The sequence below is a fragment of the Populus alba genome, chromosome 12, assembly GCF_005239225.2.
Source record: "Populus alba chromosome 12, ASM523922v2, whole genome shotgun sequence".
NCBI lineage: Eukaryota > Viridiplantae > Streptophyta > Magnoliopsida > Malpighiales > Salicaceae > Populus > Populus alba.
Window position 1 is genome coordinate 11,333,849 of NC_133295.1, and position 18,851 is coordinate 11,352,699.

General features: G+C 31.7%; 1 protein-coding gene across 1 annotated transcript; it reads left to right on the forward strand.

Annotated features, from left to right (window-relative positions):
• Positions 1–7,158: 7,158 nt before the first annotated feature.
• Positions 7,159–9,048, forward strand: LOC118044848 (probable glycosyltransferase At3g42180). The gene is made up of 5 exons (XM_035053330.2): positions 7,159–7,175; positions 7,322–7,399; positions 8,022–8,260; positions 8,469–8,626; positions 8,795–9,048. Exons 1-5 carry the CDS (start codon positions 7,159–7,161, stop codon positions 8,894–8,896), a joined length of 594 nt encoding a protein of 197 aa, XP_034909221.1. The 3' UTR covers positions 8,897–9,048.
• The last annotated feature ends 9,803 nt before the right edge of the window (positions 9,049–18,851 follow it).

The following is an 18,851-nucleotide window of genomic DNA, read 5'->3' on the forward strand; positions in this document are numbered from 1 at the left end:
GCCTGGTTGCTAGGGGCTTCACTCAGCAAGAAGGTATTGATTACTCAGAAACTTTTAGTCCTGTTATCAAACAGGCAACAGTCCGCTTAGTGTTCTCCATTGCAGTTTCGAGTGGTTGGAAAATTCATCAGCTTGACATTCATAATGCATTTCTAAATGGAGTCCTTGATGAAGAGGTTTACATGAAACAACCTCCAGGTTTTGTTGATTCTGCACTCCCAGGTCATGTATGTCGATTGCATAAATCTCTATATGGGTTAAAACAGGCTCCGCGGGCTTGGTACACTCGTCTGAATGATTTTCTATTATCCATTGGTTTTCCGTGCTTCTAAAGTGGATACCTCATTGTTTATCTTCTCGGTTTGGTAGTGACATTTGTTATCTTTTGGTTTATGTTGATGATATTCTGCTTACGGGTAATAATGGAAACTCTGCTACAACGACTCATTCAGCTACTGAGCTCTGAATTTAAACTTCGGGATTTGGGGTGATGTTCATTATTTTCTTGGGTATTTGAAGTGCAGTGTACTAGTCTGGGACTTATGCTTTGTCAACATAAATATACACTTGATATCCTCACACGAGCTGGTATGTTATCCTGTAAACCAGTTGATACTCCTATTTCGGCATCCAAAGCCACCATTATGCCGGATCCATTGTTTTCTGATGCTACTCGTTTTCGGCAACTTGTTGGTGCTCTCTCCAATATCTCACTTTCACACGCCCGGATATTTGCTTTGCTGTTAACCGGGTCTGTCAATTTATGCATGCTCCTACAGAATCCCATTGGGCTGCCGTGAAACGCATCTTGCGTTATCTCCGTGGTACGGCATCACATGGTTTACATATTACTCGCAGCTCTTCCTTTGCTTTACACGGTTTTACAGATGCAGATTGGGCAGGTAGTATTGAGGATAGAAAGTCTACAGGTGGTTATCTTGTGTTCTTTGGTCAGACGCCAATTTCATGGAAATCGAGTAAGCAACGCACTGTTGCTCGTTCTTCGACGGAAGCTGAGTACAAAGCCTTAGCCGATGGCACGGCTGAAGTTATCTGGCTTCAGTACTTGTTAACGGATCTTCAGATTCCGACTCATTCTGCTCCTATTATCTGGTGTGACAACCTTGGTGCCACGTATTTGTCTGCAAACCCTATATTTCATGCTCGCACAAAACATATTGAGATTGATTATCATTTTGTCCGAGATAGAGTTGCGAAGAAGGAGATTCAGATTCGTTTTATTTCCTCTCAGGATCAACTTGCCGATGTCTTCACTAAGCCACTTCCTGCTGCTTCATTTACTACTTTTAAATTCAAGCTTCGGGTTGATCCTCCACCCTCAGCTTGAGGGGGCGTATTATAGAATGTAATTATATAGGAAATATTGTAGTCATATTCTTATGTGGTAATCTCCACCTTTACTATTGTATATTGCCCTACTCATATATATAGAAAGGGTTGGCTAACCTATTAGGTTAAGCCTCCTAATTATTTCTCAACTTTCTAGAACCTCACCTAATAACTTAAACTATTGAATTAAAGATGGTTCTTTGATAATCCTAATTGACACCCTTACCTTCTTCTTTTTCAATTTTTCATCAGCAATGTTAGTCTTATGGAAAGTTTTGATCTCTGCGATTCATTTTCTAAGGAGTAGAATCCTTTTCGATGAACAAAACTCATTAATAAGACTTATTAATTAAAATAAAATCAATTTATTTGAGCTCTCTAAACATTAAATTTTTAAGAAAAAAGTACCCCATCCATCCACAACTAGTAAAAAATTGAAAGGATTTTCTACTAGGTGCATCAAAAACAAAATTAATACGATCTGATTTGAACAACAAGTAGCTAGGAAATAAGACTATTGGTCCACTAGTTGCATGTCCAACGAAGAACATTTTTTGGTCCGCAACATTTGATTTTGTCATTCAAAAAAAAAAAAAAAAAAGATATTGATTTGATTATACGTTGCACCAAGAAATTCTCAATGACAGCAGCTGCACATGCTTTTGCCCTCGAAATCAAATCTCACTAGCTGCTTGTAGGCCCATATAGTTTTTCTTCGTTCTTTAATTAATTCCTTGATCAATAACCAACAAAAAAAGAAATTACCGGCCGCGAACCTCGCCTATGATTCACACAAGGAAACGAATACAGGATCCCCGATTTTGACATGGAGAAATAGTGAGCTCTTAAGCTGTACACTTTGGAGCCCGTAAGAGAAGCCGTAGTATCCGTGTATTTCCTGACTCGTGACAGCTCTAGCTAGTTACTCACATGGGGATCGAGATTTCTGATTCTCTTTTATGATTCCCTGTCTGCATGGCCTTTGATCATGGATGGTGGGGTGCTGTGAAAAGAAAACAAGGACCAGAGCATACTGAAGGGTCTTCGTTGAGCAGTTAGGGTTTGGGAGCGTGAGATAACATAAAAGGTGGTGGTTCATACTCCGCAGAGATGATTCTTGGAGTGAGTGAGTGAAAGCTACTCAGCAAGATGATGGTGGGATTGTGAGTGAGTGAAAGCTACTCAGCAACTCCTCTCTTCCATCCAATCACACGTGGTGCTCAAAGGCAATTCCATGTGGCGTTCTCTTTCTCTTCCTTTAAGCAATAGGTTTTCTCATTTGCACATGCATGGGATCCTTGATGTTTCACATCAAGATCAGTTTTTCTTCTTAGTTGCCAATTTTGTGAAGGAAAGTCAAATTTTCCATTTTCTTATGTTCCCTTATTATTTCTCTTACATTTTCTCAGGCATTTTGTTGTACAACACACTATTTAGGCAGCCACCCACAGTATTAACTTAATTTTCATTAATCTATCAATTTTCACATCACCGTACTTGTCTTAATAGATTCAACGTGAGTGACAAGCGATTTGTCAAGTGGGGTGTTCCAAATCAGAAGATTTGCAGATCAATGTAAGATTATGCTTGACAATTTCCCAAATCAAACCAATTAATTATATTTTCCATCGAAATCAAACCAATTAATCAGAATACTGGGGTGTCGCTGGCTACAGTACTCGAGGATTTAGTTAGCTAGTCACGTATTACAAGATATCGGTGACAAAATTAAAGTAACTACATAAAAATTATCTTTGAGAGCTAAAATGGTGCACACATCTTTAAAGGGATGGCTTCGATGGAGGAGAACGTGTTGCTATCAGCTAAGAAAAGAAAAAGTTCACTTAGCCCAAGTTGCTTCTGTTACTGTCGCAATGACTACTTCGAAAATATTCAGGCTCGATACAGGCTATCATACGCCATGCGTACAGAAAAGGGATTCGACGAAGCTTCTTGAGAAGACAATGGCGGGTGATGGATATATTGCATGATCATTGGCATTCATATGCCCTGGCTGTAGTATTCAATCGAGGTAACTCCTTTTCATGTGAATCACGCCTGGACCTAATCATTTTCACACTTGGCCATCCCTTTTTTAGCCACAGATGTGAGAGCATTTCACTTTATTAATCGATTGTGTTTGGGACATGTCTGGTAGTTGAGGTCAAACCTGCTACATGATTACTCGCAAAATTCTCTCTTTAGCTGTGGAGAGATTGACTAATATGTTATCGATCTGCCTGGAAAAAACCAAAAATGCAAGCACAGGACTTGCAAGAAAGTTAATTCCATCTATTTACAGAGACAGAGGATAAATATGAAAAGATTTACGTTCACCATATATACCAGACATATCCAACCTTCAGTAATAAGACACAAAGAGTAGTTGCGTCTACGTTAGGGGACAATTGTATGAATAATATGTCTGTTAAGGATGTCCATGAAGTGAATTCTTCTTGCTTGGGAGACAATTAATCTCACCACAAAGAAGAACATGACCTGAGAATGCGAGATGATGGGCGAATTAAGCAGAGCATGCTCATGGAAAATACAAATTTATTGGAAGTTTTGTGAAGTAATTAGCAGGAAGTGAATTATAGAGTGAACAGGTGAACATTACATGACAAAAGACTGTTAGTTTATTTTATTTTAAGAAAATGGCTTATTTCGGTTTGATTTTTAGCTTAAATTTTTTATTTTATAAATAAATATAAAATATATATTGAAGCTAAAATTACTAAAAAACCATATACATCTATTAAAAAAAATATTAAATTACTTAACTTAATAAACACAATTTAAGAGATTTAAAACCAATTATGACTAGAGAAGATAAGAAATATCTACTTGAATATGATACAAAAAAAAAAGTAGTTTTGATGCGTTTTTTTAGCATTTGCCAAAGTAAAAATATTATTTTGAAATGTACATTATAATACGTAAAAATAATTAATCTCAACGCTTTTGTTGTTTTAAAGAAATCTTAATGTATTTTATTTATAATAATTTTCATGTTTTTAGTATTACAAATGGATATTCGAATAAGAATAACATGGAGTATTACAGACAATTTTTGAAAGGTTGTGTAAAGTGGTGGCAGGGCCGAGCTATGGAGTTTTTTCTTGGGAGGATTATACACAGGATGAATTTAAGAAGTGCTTTGCATAATTTGCCAACAAAGACTATATATATTTACAGAATTTTGACTCTTATATAAGATATTGAGGAAAGGATCGGCCTACCATTTCACAAGTTTTGTTGATGCTCGAGGAATTATAGATTGAGCTTGCAGCTGAGCAGGACACTTAATCACTGATATCGTCTTCCTGAACAAGACATGGATTGTTCTTAATCTTACATGACCATGTTGGCGATTTATGTCTATACAAGGCAGGGAAATTAGTGTTCCAGAGTGCTGTCAAAAAGGTGAAGATTCACAGAACTGGGGCTGTCATCAAGCTACAAGGTTCCAGTTTCAGAAGATAGGATCTGTAAACAACTTCATTATAAGGGAAATTATCAGCAAAACTAGATTTTCTGACTTTTGAGAAAATTATGAGTTGACATTTATTAGAAAGTAGTCATTGCGCAGTAACAGAAGCAAATTTGAGGGCATAGAACACGTTTTTCAATATTGAAACTTGGATGGATTCAAAAAAGCAAAGTTCATCTTTATGAAACGGGAGTTTCAGAAATTTAGTCATAGTACTTGGTAACATGGTGGCGTAGCCTCAAGTCATACATGACCATGTAAAATGAATCATGTTAGAATGGAGGTAGGTTCCTCTGAAAGTGCCTTTGGACCTGATTCAAGAGTAGGGAGTTAAAGAAATTAGACAGTTCACACACAATAAGGAAAACAATATAAAGGAACCTAATCTACAGAGTGAATTTCACAAACAATTGAAGTAGAGGGCTCTGTGAGAGAAAAGTGTATGTCCATGGAAGGTTTTGGTCTGCAGGGCTTCGTATTCTTGCTATGGCATGTCTGCAAGGATTTTCTTCAGTTGATAGATATCTCTCCTTGAGCATTACAGAGAATTTCTTCCAAACAAGAATGTCGTTGAGTGGTAATTCATGGTAGTCTGACCAGATAAAAGCAGAGAAATTCTTGGCTGTAGGTATAGATACTGATGATTAAAGAACTAATCTATAACCTGGAACACATCTAGAATCAACGGAAAACAAAATGCTTGTATAAATGAACTAATCTATCACCTGGAACACATCCAGAATCAATCAGATGGCCTCTCGGACAAATGCAAATAACTTTGGAACGTGCACTAATCTAAACTAGCAGAATTTGATAGTTAAAGCAACCGCCAAACCAACAGCACAAACAATTCTATTTCTTTCTTTCTTTTGATCTCCCATCAATATTCTCCTCTCCTCTCTTCTCTTCTCTTCTCTATCTCTACAAGAAAACTTGGATCCCCAGCTACCCCTCTCTATCGTTCTCAAGAAAATGAGTATTCTCAAAGAATTTACGCTCGTGGTCATCGGTTTGGGCGTAGTCTCTATCCTGTGCCAGTACAGCCAGTACAGCTACTGGTTACCAATCACTTCTCATGTACTCTCTTTCTTTCACTTTCTGTCTTTTTTTTTACTAAACTTAATTTTGGAAGACCAATTTCACGTTTTGTCAGTCTCTTGGATTACTTTTATGCATCGACATTCTTCTCGCCGTTGTTGCAGTGCCCTTGTTTTCTCTACTAATGCTCTTTCTCCCAATCCAAGATTCTCTGTTTGCTTTCTTGCATGCAATTCCTTCTCTCTTCTTTTTTGGTGCAGTTCGTGGGTTTTAAATGCCAATTTCAGTTCTTAATATTTTTTAATCAATTTCAGTTCCCTGCTTTATCTATGTTTTGCTTTCTCTCGTCTTCTTGCTCCCTTTTAACGCTCGTTTTTTTGTCTTTTTGAAGGGCGATTTGATTCAATATACAGTTCAAGATTCGACCGATGACATCTATCACTCAAGAGCATTTTTCTTGCTGAATCATGAGGCAATGGAGAAGGATTTTAAGGTCTTTGCGTACCCAGGTGGAAACCCAGGACATGTTTATCACTCAACAAAATAACACGCTCAAAGAGCAAATCATGCAAGTGAACATCTCACTTCTTCATGAATCTAAGAGATAGTCCGTTCTTGACTAAAAATCCTGAAGAGGCTCATCTCTTCTTTATTCCCATTTCTTGTCAGCCATTGAGTGACGAGGTATGTGCTTAAATTGCAAGAAATTATTTAATTTGATCTTAATTTGTGGTTGAATATAAGCAATGAGTCTAGTATTTACTTATCTTTATGCTGGGAAAGAATTTCATTTCTTGTGCATAAATTATGTAATCGTGCATCTTTCAAGGATTCAGAGATTGATGCAGATATAGATGGTTAATTTTATTCATCTTTGTAGATATTTTCCACAAGTTTGTTGATTGGTTCTTTTTTTTTGTTTTCTTTCTCATAATTTGGATTTAAAAAAACCTGTCCTTGTTTTAGTTGGTATGCATCTAAAGCAACGATTTTTTCTTAATGCAGGAACCTTTACCTGGTTACAGGGAGAAGGTTATCAAGAGATATGTCAAGAGCTTAATTTCCACATACCCTTACTGGAATAGGACTTTAGGTGCTGATCACTTTTTTGTCAGTTGCCATAACATTGGCAGCACGGCTACTAAAAAATCCCGTTTCTTCCTTGAAGAATGCAATTCGACTTGTGTGTTCACCAAGTTAAATGATTCAACTATATTCCACAGAAGGATGTTGCCCTCCCACAAAATACTGAGCTCTCCTCGCCTCCATGAATGGAGATGACGATGTGGAACAGGTAATCTCTTATGTTGTAACCACTTTGTGTTATATCCTTGAGTGGGGTGCTTATCGAAAGCATTTATTGCAAATTTCAATTCCCGATTTTCCATGAACATTTTTTGAAACTATACTCCTTAAGTGAGCTCAAATACTGAACTTCAGAAACCTGATGCAACTTGCCAGGTCAACTGTGGAGTCTCGCCCTCTCCTGCTGTCCCAAGAGATGATAAACCCTCCCAGGTAGTGAGATATTTACCAAATTTAGCTGTTCTGAATGATTTTTGCGCATCTGAACAAAAGTAAAATCTGGCATTAGAGTTCCCTGCAATTGTCACGCGCCTATGGGCAGGATTTTCTCTCTTGATAATGATTTTATAACTTGGGAGTCGCATTCTTGAGCATTCATCAAATAGGCTGCAGTGATTAATTCTTTGTTATACATCTTGAATTCGATTTATGCTTTCATATTTCAAACTTCTCATTGAAAGTTTGTAGTTCATAACACATTAACAGAATCATTGATGCTTTGGCTAAGCTTCTGTGGAAAATATTGCAGGACTAAACTTGGTTTCTGGCTGGTTCTCCCAACATCGCACATTTCTTTTCATCCAATCCACGTATCAGTTTAATGTGATGTAAATATGTCTCTATGTAATTTAAAATGATTTACAACTAGATGTTTATCTACTGAGAAATTAGGAATATAAATCCATTTATGTTATATATACATTCTTACAAATAAAAAAAGGTTAAGTTTAGATCTTTAATTCAACAATACATTCTAGTTGGTACACATCCAAAAAGATAACATTTTACAGAATCATTGATGCTTTGGCTAAGCTTCTGTGGAAAATTATTGCAGGACTAAACTTGGTTTCTGGGCTGGTTCTCCCAACTCAGATGTAAGGAAGAAACTCGTATTATTTCAAAAGGATTTTCAAGAATTTGAGTTCCATTTCGTCGAGAAATTAAAAGGGGCCACTGTGCTATACAATTTTGAAAAGGAAATATATCGGAGTAAGTTTTGCATCTGTCCTCGTGGGGAGACTCAAGTTGGTGGTGTTTGCTTATCAGAATCGATGGCTTTTGGATGTGTACCTGGTAAGAACGTTTCTCACAAGGCTTTTTCTTTTTGTTGAACACTTCAAAAATGTTCATCCACGGCAACATTTTGAAAAGTATTCAGTTCTGATGATATCATGCAAGAACATTCTTATGTAAAGCATAGATAATAAAATCAAAGAAAGGGGCTGTGTATTTTACCCAGGCTGGTTTCCTTTTAAAGCAGTTCATGTGTGTCTTTCTGCAGTCGTCATGTCGGACTACTACGACTTGCCATTCAATGACATTCTTGACTGGGATAAATTCTCTGTAATTCTCAAAGAAGACGATGTTCTCGAACTGGAGAAAATTCTTAAATCCATACCAGAAGGAAAGTACGAGAAAATGCATCAAAATGTTCTTAAGGTAGATATGAATTTTATCTTTATTTGGGATTAACTTTTTCATTCCCTAGATTCTACGGTGGCCTTCATGATTAACTGATATTAGCTTGAACTATGGAGAGATTACCTTGATGACTTTGGTGAGATCCTGCAGGAGCAGCACTTGATTTATGTTTCTTCTGGTTTTCAGGTTAGAAAGCACTTCAAGTGGCATTCTCCTCCTGCCAAGTATGACGAGTTTCACTTGGTTATGTATGAGCTGTGGAAGCGCCGCCACATCATTAGGTACTGAACTACCGGAACAGGTCTCCAGTTTTGCGTGCGTCCGACACCTTTTAATACTTTGATCCTTTGTTTCTCGAATTTTCTTCCATTTCATTTTGCTACTCTTAAATACTTCAATTCAAGGATGTATCTGCCACGAGGCTTACATTTTAAATTGTTGATCCTCTACAATAGAAAGATTGCACATATATTTGTCTGCATGTTATCGACTGTGGATGAGTTCTGGCGTCTAAAATTTTATGGTGGAATCACTTTTATCCTTTTTAGTTGGTGATAGATAATTTTTCTTAGCTATGTTGCTAATATTTATCTAGCATGAATAAAAAATAAATTTTATAGGAATTAATTCGATATAACTTGATCAACTTAGAAAAAATAAAAATAACTTGGATGATTGTTAAAAATATAGTTTGACTAAAATAAATTGAAGACAATATTTTATTATTATTGAAATAGCAACATATCGAATAAATCTGATTCAGTCTTGGTTAATCCATCAAATCTACAACTATTATTATAAGATCAAAACAAATTATAAAATCTAATTTTCAATTAACTCAATATCAAATAATAAAATTAAAAAAAATCATAAAAAGACCCAAATCAACACAGGTTAACTTGCCAAGCCCTTAACTCGAGTCATGAGATTGAGATTTCCCCACAGAAATCAATTCAAAACAAATTATGAAACTCAATTTTCAATCAACTCAATATTAATTGATGAATTTCAAGAAAATTGAATTAGAAAAGGATATAAAAAATCAACTGGAGTTAAATTAGGTTAACACATGATTTTAAAATTGTACCCTTGATTATAGTCTTATGACTATATCATGTAATAATGTTGTCATTTTGCATGGTGTTGAAAATGAGAGATCTTTCATATTATGACATAAGATATTAGGTCATATCTTCATTTATATAATTAAGAGTTTGTAAATCATAAAGTCCTTGAGGCTCTTGAGTTTACTAATCTTAGTACTTATATGGATTGCATTAAAAAAAACAAACTAACAAGTATAATAAAGGTTTAACGAGGACTTCTAATGTTTTACAGATTATGCACATTGATATCTCAAGTTTTTATGAAGTGTACGGTCAGAAATCTTTCATTACCTTTATTGAATGGTATTAAGGTTTCTAAAGCAGAAATGGAGAAACGATTAGGAAAATAAATTAAGATTATAAGGTGAGGTAAAGGTGGTGAATATTATGGAATGTACATTGAAAATGGACAATTACCATTTCCATTTGCAAGGGTTTCTTTTTTAGAAACAAGGCATGGTGGCATAATACACAATTCCAAACTCATCTTCTTAAAATGATATGGTTGAAATGAGAAATCTAACATTAATGAACATGGTGAGGAGTATGATTGGCAACTTTGATCTCTCGTTGTATTTGCGAAGTAAAGCTCTAAAATCTATGGCATATGGACTAAATAGGGTTCCAAACACGGTGGTTCATAAATATCATTTGAATCATGAAAAATATTGGAAATATAATTTAAAACATGGATATGTATTGTGTTGCCTAGCTGAAGTTAGAGTCAACAACCACATGAGATAAAATTAGACTCGAGAATAGTCAATGGATATTTCATTGGTTATGCAAAAACATCTAAGGATGGAGATTCTATCATCCATCTAATGTGACAAGAATTGTGAAAAATAAGAATGCAAGGTTCTTAAAGAATGATGATATTAGTGGGAGTGGCCAACCTTGAAACTTTTTTTTAGGAGGGTAGTAGTTTTGAACATGTTTCTACATCTTCACGTAAATTAGTTATGTTTCATGGTAACTATCAAGATTTAATAACTCAAGAACAACCAATCATTGAAAAATCACATCATCACGATCCAATTACTCAGTATTCTCGAGCTGAAGATGTTGATGTAACATTTAGAAGATATTTAAGAGTTGGGAAACCTATAATGATTTATATATTTTGTTATGTACCTATAAGAATCTGACATGAACATTAATGATGAAGATGGCCCTATTATGTTTTCACAAGTTATGATCGAAAATAAATCCATATTCTATTATAATATTATGAAGGATGAGTTGGATTCAATGGCTAATAGCCAAGTACATAATCTTGTTGAATTGCTTGTAGAGGGAAAAACCACTAGTTTAAAATGGGTTTTTAAAATCAAAATACACTTTTTAGGCAATATTGAAAGATATAAGGTAAGACTTATAGCTAAAGGATTCACTTAAAAAGAAGGAATTGATTATAACGATACCTTCTTTTCTATTTCAAATAATTATGGCATTAGTATCTCATTTTTTATATGGAGTTGCATTAAATAAATGTAAAAATAACATTCCTCAATAGAGACCTTGAGGAAGACACTTACATAAAACAACTAGAATGTTTCATTTTAGAAGAAATAATAACTTGGTTTGTAAGCTTAATGTTGGAGAATAATATAAGTTATATTTTGAAACATTACGTAATAGCTTAAGTTATTTAGTTGAGATGGTTCTTTGACATGGTATTAGAGCCTTGATGACCAAGCGGTTACGAGTTCGAATCTCACCATCCTCATTTATTTGATCAAAATTAAGCACAAGACAACGTGGGCATGTGTAAGTTTCAAGCTCAAAGTACTTTCACTTGAGAGAGCATGTTAGAGAATAATATAAATTATACCTTGAAACCTTACCTAAAAGCTTAAGTTATTGAGTTAAAATGATTATTTAACACTTAAAAAATCTATATTCGGGCTAAAACAAGCCTCCTAACAATGGTATTTAAAATGTTATAATATCATTTCTTCATTTAGTTTTACAAACAATGTGTGGGATCAATGTATATATCATAAGGATAGTGGAAAAAAAATTTTCTTAATTATATATATATATATATGATATATCTACGTGCTTCAAGTGATTTGAGTTTGCTTTATAAGGTGAAGCAATTTCTTTCTATGCAATTTGATATGAAAGATATGAGTAAAGTTTCTAATGGCATAAACATAAAGATTAAAAAAGACAGACCTAAAGGATATTAGAATTGTCTCAAGAAACCTATATAATAAAAATTTGAAGAGATTTTGTATAAAAAAATTTTCATCTAGTGTTACATCTATTGTCAAATGTGACAAGTTCAATTTTAAACAAAGGCCCAAGAAATGATTTGGAGAGGGAACAAATAAAGAGCATTTCATATGTCTTCACCAGTATGAGCATTTGAAAGTTCATTCATAAAAATATGTGCTACATATCATATTCTCACTCAAAAGAGAAAGTTGCATTATAATATGTGGATGGTAATACCTGCTCCAAATGACTTATTGCTACTATTCATGCAATTTTAGCTCTTTTCTTATTTGTATTAGGATATTATATCTATGAAAAAAAATTATAGGATATATCAATATTGAATTGCTACATATTAACAGATTGTTTGGAATCCTTTAAATTCAATTCAATCCACATGTTTAAATTAATTTTTGCATTTGAAATATTTTTTAAGCATTGTTTGAATCCCAAATCAAATTCAATTCATAAAAAAAAAATGCAAAAGCAAATCAATCATCTCTATTTAAAGTAATTCCTTTTAGAATTAACATTAAAAAAAATATTCAAAAAATATACACTTCTTTCAACCTTCAATCATCACACCTTTAAAACCCAATTTTGTTTAAAAGCTAAAAAGACACCTCTCTGTGCAATGTCAAGGATGAAATGTAACTTCTACCTCTAAAAAAAAAAAAAAAAGTTATTATATCACCATAATGTGTTCTTTATTTATACGAGGTCTCTTGAAATCCAAGTTGAAAATCTTTAGATAGCATTCTGAGCTTTGTCCATGCCTATAAAGCAATTCGGGGAGAGAACAAAGGGATCTTACGAGGTCAGCAAAAAAAAAAAAAAGAACTCCACAGCTCCTATGAACTACCAAACAAGATTCTGCATCATTTTTTTCATTTACTACGTATCAGAGAATAATTATTTCATGTGTTGAAAAAAAATTAAACTTCAACCTTGTGTTTTAAAAACAGAGAGATGTAATCATTTAATAAGTGGTTTAGTGGCAAAAATTTAAAATTAAAGAGTTTGTTCTCCTTGTAATCTCATATTCAAGACTTGTGGTTGTTACTATAATGGTTATTAGAGATTTATATGGTTGTTAATTTTAGAATTCGTGGAATTAATATGAGATACACGCAAGCTAACTCAAATACTCACATTAATAATAATAAAAAAAAAAAAACCAAGAGATCTTTTTGGCTTAAATTGCAGCTGAATCAACTGACAACATGAACATATGTTTTTGTGGTATTTTTTCTTGAGCTTCCACTTTTTGTTTAATAAAATTCATGATGATATTGCTAACACATCCTACCTAAATTAGTTAATGTAATTCAATTACTTTTGAGGTATATATAATGGAACTACTTCCTCAAAAGTAATTTTTATCTTATCTCATTGTTGTATATATATATTAGTTTCGCCTCTAATTTTGATCAGTCCAAGTTTATCTTATATTTTACTTAATTCTATGCTAATTATGGAAACACCATAATTTAAGAAGCTCAAACCTCACATTATTGATTTAAAAATATAAATTTAAGGATTACCATATTGTATTAAAATTCATTTTGTTGTGATTATTTTTTAAAAAATATATTAGGTTTTAGTAGTATGAGGGTATTTTTGTTAGTTTTAGTGAAAACATCTTACATGCAAATAAATTAAAGATAAAATTGAAAGCAATTGAAGTAATAGAAACTAGGGGTTGGTAAAGAAACTGAAAAACCCAAAAAAAATTACCGAAAAAACCAAACTGTAAAAAAAAAGCTATTAAACCGAAAAAAAATAACTGAGAAAACTGAACAGTAAAAAAAACCGATTAAACCGATTAGAATTTTAAAAAAATCGATTGGTTTGATTTTCGGTTTTATAATCCTGAAACCAAAAAAACCAAACCCAAACTGAAAAAAAAAAAAACAGAAAAAAAAAAAAAACCAAGCCAAATAGAGCCAAAACCAAAAAAATAAAGTCAAACCAGTTTTGTCCTAAAAAACTGAAACCGGTCGGTTTGAACTGGTTTTGGTTTTTTTAAAAAAAAAAATTGATTTAGTTTTTTTTATATAAAAAACTAACAAATCAAAAATAATCACCTCTCATAGAAACATATTGAAGAATATATACATAAGATAAGTGAAGTTAATTTCTTGGAATTAATGTTGACAATTATTGGAATTGTTAGGAATCTTAGTTGGTTTATCAAAGAGAAAATGAGAGAGAATAAGAACAATAATGTGGGCATTGAGCCACTAACAGGTCCTGTTCCCTGTAATTCGAGACAAAATCATTATGTAGAATTAGCATTTTGTTCTTGGTAATTAAGGAAAAATAATTTCTGAAGTAACTTTAAATATTCGGTTTATGAGATTCACTAATCCCTAAATATTTTGTTTCATTAATCTTGGTTACCACCCCCTGTTTTAATGTGGTTGTTTAATTTCCTCTCATAAAGTATTTAATATTGTGATAGTAATTATTTTTTAAAATATTTTTTATTTTAAATGTATTGAAATTAAAATATTTTTTTAATTTTAAAATTTATTTTTTTGACACCAATAGCAAAACAATCTAAAAACATTAAAAAACTTAATTTAAAGCAACAAAAATCTATTTAAAAAAAAAAAATTAAAGTGTTACTGCAAAAATATATAGGTGAAATTTACAACAAATGAAACAGATGTGCATAAAAAAGACCTGATAAGATTTAGGTAGTGTTTAGAAACGCGGTTATATTTTTAAAAAAATTGATTTTTATAATTAAAATTAGTTTTTTTATTTTTTAAATTGTTTTGATATGTTGATATTAAAATAATAATTTTTTAAAAAACATATATTATTTTAATATATTTATGAATAAAAAAACATTTTAAAACACAATTATTATTATATTTTTAAATATTTTTTTGAATATCAAGAGACATTATTTTCCTTACAGAGTTGAGTTAATATTTGGAAATGCGATTATGTTTTTTAAAAAGTTATTTTTTTAATTAAAATTATTTTTTTATTTTTTTAAACTTATTTAAATATAATGATATAAGACAGGCCATATCATTTCCGTTGCGGAGCCATTATTATGCCTTAAAAAAGTATGCGTGTTTTGAGGAAAAGAGAGGAATTATTATGACAAAACAAAGACAAATTGTTCACCGAATCAATGATCTGTCACACTCGAAATTCAACTATCCAAAAAAGGAAAGTGGACTCGACCTTCCCGAAAGAGGTCATTAAAAGTAACGAAGACAGCCACCCACCCACCCGACTTGGTTTTTTTTAGCGTAGTTGTAATTATTTTTTATAATATTTTTTATGTTAAAATATATTAAAATAATATATTTTTTTATTTTTTAAAATTAACGTATTAAAAAAATTAAAATATATATAAAAATAGTTTTTTATAAAACAATATTGAAATTTTTTAAAATATGAGTTGACTAAAAATAATGATGGAGAGTTAAAAACAAGTACTAGAATTTAAGCATAGTTGTGCACTCTCGCAAAAATATAAATATAATTTAATAAAAAAAATGATATTTTTTCTACACAAATAATAGATAGATGATGGTTGTTTAGGAGTATGGTAATAATTGTATTTTAAAGTGTGTTTTACTTGAAAATATATAAATATAATATTTTTTATTTGTTAAATATTTTTTTACATCAACACATCAAAAAAAAAATCTAATGTATATGTATGAAATATACATAAAATAAGTTTTTTTGAAAAAAAAATTATTTTTTTATAAAATATTGTTTGGAATGCAAATTCAAATCAGCGAAAGCAATAATGATTTAGCAACTTGCAATATTTTTTAAAAAAATACATTAAAACAATTCAAGAATATATATAAAAAATTAATTTAAAAATAAATAAATTTTCATGAATTACTATTTATGAAGAAAAAAAAAACTTAAATAATGATGACAAGATATTAATATTAAAATATGAGATCAAGTTGAATGCGTCCATTTTTAAACCCAAACCAAGCACATCAATAATGGATCAAAAATTGTGCTCATGAATGGATCCGGGATTTGCCCAATCTATAACTAGACACGAGACACGAGACAACGCCCATCAACTTTACCAACCCAAAGCTTCGTGGGTCACCAATATCATCCAAGCATGCCTTATGCCCTTTTTTGGTATTGCGTTTTAAATGGGATATAGATAAATTTTTGAAATTTTTTATTTAAAATTAATCTTTTATATTTTATTTTTAAATTGTTTTGATATACTAATATTAAAAATAATTTTAAAAAAATTAAATAATTTTAAAAATACTTTAAAAAACAACTGCTATCACATTTTTAAAGACACCATTTGGCATTACGTTTGTATCTGCGTTTTCATTAAATTTTGAATTTTTTTTTTTGCTAAAATTGAGTGCGGTTTGTACTTTCTGGATCGTTTTGATGTGCTGATGTCAAAAAATGATTTTTAAAAAAAAAAAAAAATATTATTGGCATGTATTTCGACACGAAAAATTATTTGAAAAGCAACCACTATTACACTGTCAAACACGCTTTTAAACACCCTTTATTTGAGATAGGACTTGACTTTCTTTGAGTTTAGGCACCTAGAAGCGTAGTTCTCAGACCTAACTTGTTGTTTTACTTATTTTTATATATAAAAAAATACCTTGATATTCACTCAGTCAACTTTATAAGGTCACTAGAAATAAAAAATAACATATTAACTTGAAAAATAATAACTCATCTCAATGCCTCTATTTGTTTTTACCCAAACTGAGTGCAGTAATGGATCCATAATTGCTCTCATGAAGGGCTATGAAAGAGCCTGGGATTTTCCCCATTTATTATTGGGCATTGACACAAGACATGAAGCGATGGTCACCAAGATTGCCAACCCTAGGCTTGGTGGGTCACATGACTTATCACAAATAGAATTTAACCCCTCATTTGAGTTTAGGAACCTAAAAGCATAATTGTAAAATCCCAGTTCATCGTCTTTTTCTTTTTAAAATAAAAATTTTTAGTGTTTACTCGAATGTATCAATTGAATTACTAAAAATCATATTTAAGTCAATTAGATTTTATTAAATCGATGTCTTATCTGATTTTACTTGTAACTTAACTTGGATACCCTCGTTAGGGTAATTTCAAACCCAATGTTCTCTTACCTTGGTGTAGAATGCTCGAAATTAATTTTTCAAACCTGTCTTTTATGTAGTTGGTTATGGGTATCAAATGTTAAGGTGACCTTATCATAGGTAGCCTTATATAAATGGTGTTAAGGTATATATGTGTTAGAGCATGATCTACCTAATAATATCATTTCTTAATCAATAATATAATCATAAAAGTTTATTATCTCACATAATTATCTCCAAACTAGGTCAAATAATATCTTCTCTCATGTACCCCCCACTCCATGTAAGTTCATGTGTTTTTTAAGTGTGTTTATTATTATTTTCATGCATTTATTATTTTTTTCAATTATTTCTCCAACACAATGCTCATAGCTTTTAAAACTATATTTTTAGTATTGAAGAGTTCCTTTTTATCCTCGTAAGAAACTTGTTTTGCATGTATTTAGGAGCCTTCATTGCAATTACCTATAATTAAAATACCAAAATCTAGTAAAGTTTGCTTCCAACCTAGTTAAGAAGCAAATTCGTAAGCCTCCGTGGATTTAAATTATAGACTTGAATACTTGAAGGGATGAGGGATATAGGTATATTAAGCATGGTTTTGAGATCTGGTGGATTGATTTAAAACCCGGTATATTTAAAGTTAAAATCGGGTTGGATTGAAAAAAAAATAAAGAAGAAAAAAATTTGATGTAACCCAACAAGGTATATTTAAAAATTTAGTTATAACTTCTTGATTTTTATTTATTTTTTACTAAAACAATATCATTTTAATTTAAAAAAATTAAAAAAATTAATCAAGACGGGACCTGAATCTAGATCTCAGGTCTGAAAACTATTAAGAAAGATTAATAATAGCTTGTTAACAAATTGTAATTAGATGGGCTCATGGGCCGGAACCCTCCGAGGATTAATGGGCACGGTTGGATTAGTTGACTTGATATTTATTGTATTTAATTAACTAGAAAACGGGAACGGCGAGAATTTCTTGGGCCTCTGCCACATAAAAAGGCAAAAGACAAGATGATAAAAGAGACGACGTCACGTCACGGAAATGTCGCCATCGAAGGCATAGGTAAACGGCGGATCACAGACTATACACACAGTCCCATAATTTCCTATATAGGCTTCCATCCTACGTCCTTTTTGTTCTTTTGCTATATATATATATATATATATATAAAATAAACTTAAAGAATGATTACGTGTAAAAAAAAATTTGATTTTGTTATACTTGAATTTATCAAATATTATAATTTTAAAACATGATATTAATTAAATGTTAAATATTATAAATATCTAATATTTTTTAAAATATTCATTCGCTTCTCAAAACATTTTTCTTAAGAATATCACAGTCATCAAATATTTTTAATTTAAAAATTTCACGTTTCTAAATCATAATTAATATTTTTAAACTGTACTATTTTTAAAAAATAATTATCTGATGTTATTTTTTATTTAATTATATTTCGGTTTCTAATTGTGAAATTTATCCTTATATTTTCTTGTAGGGTCAGTATAGGGTGCAGGTGTCAAGGATTCCCTATTTCCTGCCTCGTTGTAAAGGGCTCTGACAACAATGTTATTTATTTAGTAGGGTAGGACTCCTTTCTTGTCGTAAACAACCCCTCGCCTTATAGAGATATTCACAATTTCTTTGTCAAATGATATTCTAATTTCTAGCCCTATAGCCTGTCTTATCAGCCTTTAGGCCTCATGGATTTTTAATACCCTTTTCTTGATTGTATTTACTTGCTATTAGCTTAATTATTTTTTAAATTAATATATTTTTAATATTTTTAT

Coding starts and splice junctions, on each gene's coding strand:
- LOC118044848 (XM_035053330.2), top strand. Junction 8,261..8,468: donor GGCTTTTGGATGTGTACCTG/GTAAGAACGTTT, acceptor GTCTTTCTGCAG/TCGTCATGTCGGACTACTAC. Junction 8,627..8,794: donor TGCATCAAAATGTTCTTAAG/GTAGATATGAAT, acceptor TCTGGTTTTCAG/GTTAGAAAGCACTTCAAGTG.